General features: G+C 33.2%; 1 protein-coding gene across 1 annotated transcript; it reads left to right on the plus strand.

The window, feature by feature from the left end:
• Positions 1-2,126: 2,126 nt before the first annotated feature.
• LOC107695671 (lipopolysaccharide-induced tumor necrosis factor-alpha factor homolog) lies at positions 2,127-4,684 on the plus strand. The gene is made up of 4 exons (XM_016495672.1): positions 2,127-2,153; positions 2,296-2,328; positions 3,199-3,346; positions 4,386-4,684. Exons 1-4 carry the CDS (start codon positions 2,135-2,137, stop codon positions 4,489-4,491), a joined length of 306 nt encoding a protein of 101 aa, XP_016351158.1. The 5' UTR covers positions 2,127-2,134; the 3' UTR covers positions 4,492-4,684.
• Positions 4,685-5,003: the final 319 nt, after the last annotated feature.

Consider the following 5,003-nt stretch of genomic DNA (forward strand, 5'->3'; position numbering starts at 1 on the left):
GGATATAGAGGCTATGAAAGCCATTGAAGCTTATGAATCTGCTCCACCGTACCCAGGACATCCAGCAGATTACATAGGAAAAGACATGACCCACAACCCAGGATACAATTCACCTCCATATCCAAATATTAATATGGCATACACCTCATACCCAGAGCCAGGAGTTAATCCAAACTTTCAGGGAGGTACGTTTGTTCTGATAAGCCTCAGTTGAATAGGTTGCTTGTTGGTGCATTTCTTAGCCTTCGTATTGTGTTCATGTCATTCAGACCCAGAGAGGATTTTCTATTTCCCGAAAATGCTAGTTAATGTTATCACGTTGTAAGTTGACTTTGCTCACATAGGGTATAACAACTTTGCCCCCAAAACGATTATTTTTACACCTTTTTGAGATTTTCTCCCCACCTTGTTACACTCGTGTTGTTCCTGCTCAAAATGACTGACCAACAAGATGTTGCTTATAAATGTCTTATTATGCTATATCATTACCAAATATTGACTCCACAATTTTGTGATACTCTAGATTCCGTTAAGACACCAAATAAATAAATAAATGAATTAATTAATTAATTTCCCTTGATCATATCAGACACACATAAATGTGAACCTCCATGGATTGAAATTGTATGGATTGATGTTTTCATTGTGTAAAATTATTATAATCATGTACTCAAATTTTACTCAAAATAAAATTTTAATCACATGATATGTGGCATGTTGACAGCTGAGGTTAATTATGCTTGTTTGAATTTTAAAAAAGACATTATGTATTGTCAGTGACAGCTTTTACTGCTTCGAAATCTTTTTCTAAAGCTCCAAATCAAGGGATATATCCTCAAATTAACATTAAGTTGCAGTTTTTTAACTATCAAAGAGTATAAAAGCTACAAATTAATTAATACCAATCACTGGTATTAGTGCAATGAAACTCTTTTAACAATTTTTAAAGGTCCAAACCCTGGGATGTATCCTCAAGTTAACGGTAAGTACAGTTTTCAATTATCAATTTAAACAGTTATTTTAGTAGATAATCCTCAAAATGGCTCGATACTCAATACTATTTTATCTATTTATCAGTCACTGATATTAGTGCAATGCCACCCTTTTTAAATCTTTTTCCAAAGGTCCAAACCCAGGGATGTATCCTCAAACTACCAGTAAGTTACAATGTTCAACTATCGTACTCAGACACTCGTTAGGCAAGCTTCAATAACAACCAAAAATGACATTTCTGAAATCATGTTCTCACTCTCATGTTGTTCTAAACACCTTTAACTTTGGTTTAAAAAATTAAGACATTTTTATGAAGCCTGAGAGGTTTCTGTCCCTCCAACCAAGTCCAGGCAACCAAAACTTATAAGCTCCAAAAAGGACATAAAGGCATTATAGAGCAGTTTAATCCAAGTCTTTTGAATACACGTGATTACTTTATATGATGAATAGATATAACTTTTATTTACATCCTTTTTTGGAACGTACAAAGAATAAGCCTTGGTTTAAACCACTCAATTCATAACTCAGTTCATAATTCCTTTTGCGACACCTTTATGACCTTTTTAGATCAAGTTTTGGTTACCTTGTTACACTCGTGTTGTTCCTGCTCAAAATGACTGACCAACAAGATGTTGCTTATAAATGTCTTATTATGCTATATCATTACCAAATATTGACTCCACAATTTTGTGATACTCTAGATTCCGTTAAGACACCAAATAAATAAATAAATGAATTAATTAATTAATTTCCCTTGATCATATCAGACACACATAAATGTGAACCTCCATGGATTGAAATTGTATGGATTGATGTTTTCATTGTGTAAAATTATTATAATCATGTACTCAAATTTTACTCAAAATAAAATTTTAATCACATGATATGTGGCATGTTGACAGCTGAGGTTAATTATGCTTGTTTGAATTTTAAAAAAGACATTATGTATTGTCAGTGACAGCTTTTACTGCTTCGAAATCTTTTTCTAAAGCTCCAAATCAAGGGATATATCCTCAAATTAACATTAAGTTGCAGTTTTTTAACTATCAAAGAGTATAAAAGCTACAAATTAATTAATACCAATCACTGGTATTAGTGCAATGAAACTCTTTTAACAATTTTTAAAGGTCCAAACCCTGGGATGTATCCTCAAGTTAACGGTAAGTACAGTTTTCAATTATCAATTTAAACAGTTATTTTAGTAGATAATCCTCAAAATGGCTCGATACTCAATACTATTTTATCTATTTATCAGTCACTGATATTAGTGCAATGCCACCCTTTTTAAATCTTTTTCCAAAGGTCCAAACCCAGGGATGTATCCTCAAACTACCAGTAAGTTACAATGTTCAACTATCGTACTCAGACACTCGTTAGGCAAGCTTCAATAACAACCAAAAATGACATTTCTGAAATCATGTTCTCACTCTCATGTTGTTCTAAACACCTTTAACTTTGGTTTAAAAAATTAAGACATTTTTATGAAGCCTGAGAGGTTTCTGTCCCTCCAACCAAGTCCAGGCAACCAAAACTTATAAGCTCCAAAAAGGACATAAAGGCATTATAGAGCAGTTTAATCCAAGTCTTTTGAATACACGTGATTACTTTATATGATGAATAGATATAACTTTTATTTACATCCTTTTTTGGAACGTACAAAGAATAAGCCTTGGTTTAAACCACTCAATTCATAACTCAGTTCATAATTCCTTTTGCGACACCTTTATGACCTTTTTAGATCAAGTTTTGGTTACCTGGATTTACAAAGAAGGGACAGAAACCTCTCAGGTTTCATTAAAAATATCTTAATTTGTGTTTTGAAGATCAAATTCTTATGTGTTTGGAATGATATGAGAGTGAGTAAATTATGATCATTTTCATTTTTGGGTGAACTAACTCTTTAATACTACACTCTAAGGAATGCTGGGTTATATTTAACCCAGCATTTTTTAGAGCGTAATACTACACTCCATTGGAAATTGGTTATTATACTTGATATCTCAAACTTCCAAAAGCAATTCCACTGCCTGATATTCAAATAATGAGAGAAAAAGAAAAATGGCAGAGCTACTATTTAAGTTGTTCAACTGTCAAAACAATTTCTCCTAGCAACCAAAATGAGAAGAATAAATGATGCTACACAATGGCAGAATGGTAGCTTTTCTTTTTATTCTGGATCATGTGTTGTGTTTATGTGCATTACAGCTGTAACAACCACAGTGATGCTTCCCAGCCTGCGTGATTTACCCGCTCAAACCATGTGCCCTCACTGTAAGCACCAGGTGATCACTATAACAGATCACTACTCTGGACTCATGGCCTGGCTGGCCTGTGGCTGTCTTGCCCTCATCGGGTAAACATTTCCTTAAACTTGATAATTTCATCAAATTTACTACACACTCTTCAAAAAAAAAGGTTGGTTCCATGAAGAACCTTTAACATCCATGGAACCTTTTCATTACTCAAAAGGTTCTTTATAGTGGAAAAGGGTTCTTTGAATTTTTAAAATATTCTTCACAATAAAAAAAAAAAAAGATTAGTTTAAGAACTATTCATTAACCTCTTAAGACCCGAGAAAAGATTTTTAGGAAAAAAAAATTTTTTTTCATGTCTTTACATTGTTTAGAGCATAAAAAAAAAAAAAAAAAATGAAAAATAATTAGTCTCAGAGAAATACACCAAAATATAATGTCCTCTTATGAGGTCACAGGGTCTCAGGAGGTTAAAAGATTCTTCTATGGCATCACTGTGAAAAAACTTTACTTTTTTAAGTGCCTTCACACAGCCAAGTTAAGACTGCTCTGTGCCTGCTTAAAATCCAGTGTAAATATGCAATAGACTAAATTATACCAGCTCCTCTGACCCACCTCAACCCTTAGTATCAAAGTATGCATTTGTGATTGCTGTGTATATCCGTTTATGCCTCCTCTGAGAGGCATTAAACAGTGTGTAAAGACACCTAAATGCCACTTCAGAAGCACTTCTGTGCCACCTTTACAGTGTAAATTTGCCATTTGTGTCCCTTTTTAGACAGAATACACCATAAAATTATTTATCAAGGTTGTAAATAAAACAAAGATTTTTGGAGTACATTTTACAATAAAATACTAGTCTTTCTACTTTCTACTTAATTAGTCTTTTTTTTGTAATTAATTGTAATATGTACTAACAATTTCAGAGTGGAAATTGTTAATTGTTTACTTTGTTTTCAGCGAAGGCTTGTTGAGTTTCAATGGGACATGTAAATGTAAATAAAACGTTATGTAAATCATATTTTGTCTTGTAATACTGCAAGCAGACAGCAAGAGCCTAGAGTTAGAGAGGAATATAAGCGTTTAGTGGAAGTCAATAGGGCAGACAGTGATTGACTGAGTCTGATGCCTCTTTTGCAGGTGCTGGCCGTGCTGTCTAGCACCTTTCTGGATGGATTCATGTAAAGATGTTGAGCACCGCTGCCCAAACTGCAACAACATCTTGTCTTTCTACAAGCGCCTGTGATCTGGATTCAAACATGTCCCTCTTGATCTTTGATTTGAATGGGATATAATGGGTATAAAAGACAAAGGAAAGTGTCTATGCGACATTAAATTCCAACGCGGGTGATTTCAAATAATTTCACACAAATAATTATCACTTAACCAAATGCAACTATTACGACACATGTAGTAAGACTATATGGTAAGTGTTTACATTGTATGTAATATTTATTAAAATATGTATGGATATAAATATTGTATGGAATAAAATATTTAATAACTGTTTTAAAGCTTTACATTCAACTTCTTTCAGAACTCTGCCTGTAAATGTAGATCACAGTTATGTCTCAGATATATACTGTCTTAACATTTTAATGTATCCTAAGTATGAACTTTTAAAGCAAACTAAAGTTAACTAACATAGCTTTGACGTCAGTCTGATGTTAAGGTTAATAAATGTTAAATTTGTAACATTTACAAGCTCATAATGTAACACTGTATTGCTATGCACCCAGTTCTCTTCACCTCTTAGCT

Source organism: Sinocyclocheilus anshuiensis, unplaced genomic scaffold (assembly GCF_001515605.1).
Source record: "Sinocyclocheilus anshuiensis isolate Anshui unplaced genomic scaffold, SAMN03320099.WGS_v1.1 scaffold1075, whole genome shotgun sequence".
NCBI lineage: Eukaryota > Metazoa > Chordata > Actinopteri > Cypriniformes > Cyprinidae > Sinocyclocheilus > Sinocyclocheilus anshuiensis.

What these genes read in the sequence shown, in the direction of transcription:
- LOC107695671 (XM_016495672.1), top strand. An exon ending in GATGTATCCTCAAACTACCA is followed by an intron (nt 2,329 to 3,198) that starts GTAAGTTACAAT and finishes TGTGCATTACAG; the next exon opens with CTGTAACAACCACAGTGATG. An exon ending in GGCTGTCTTGCCCTCATCGG is followed by an intron (nt 3,347 to 4,385) that starts GTAAACATTTCC and finishes CCTCTTTTGCAG; the next exon opens with GTGCTGGCCGTGCTGTCTAG.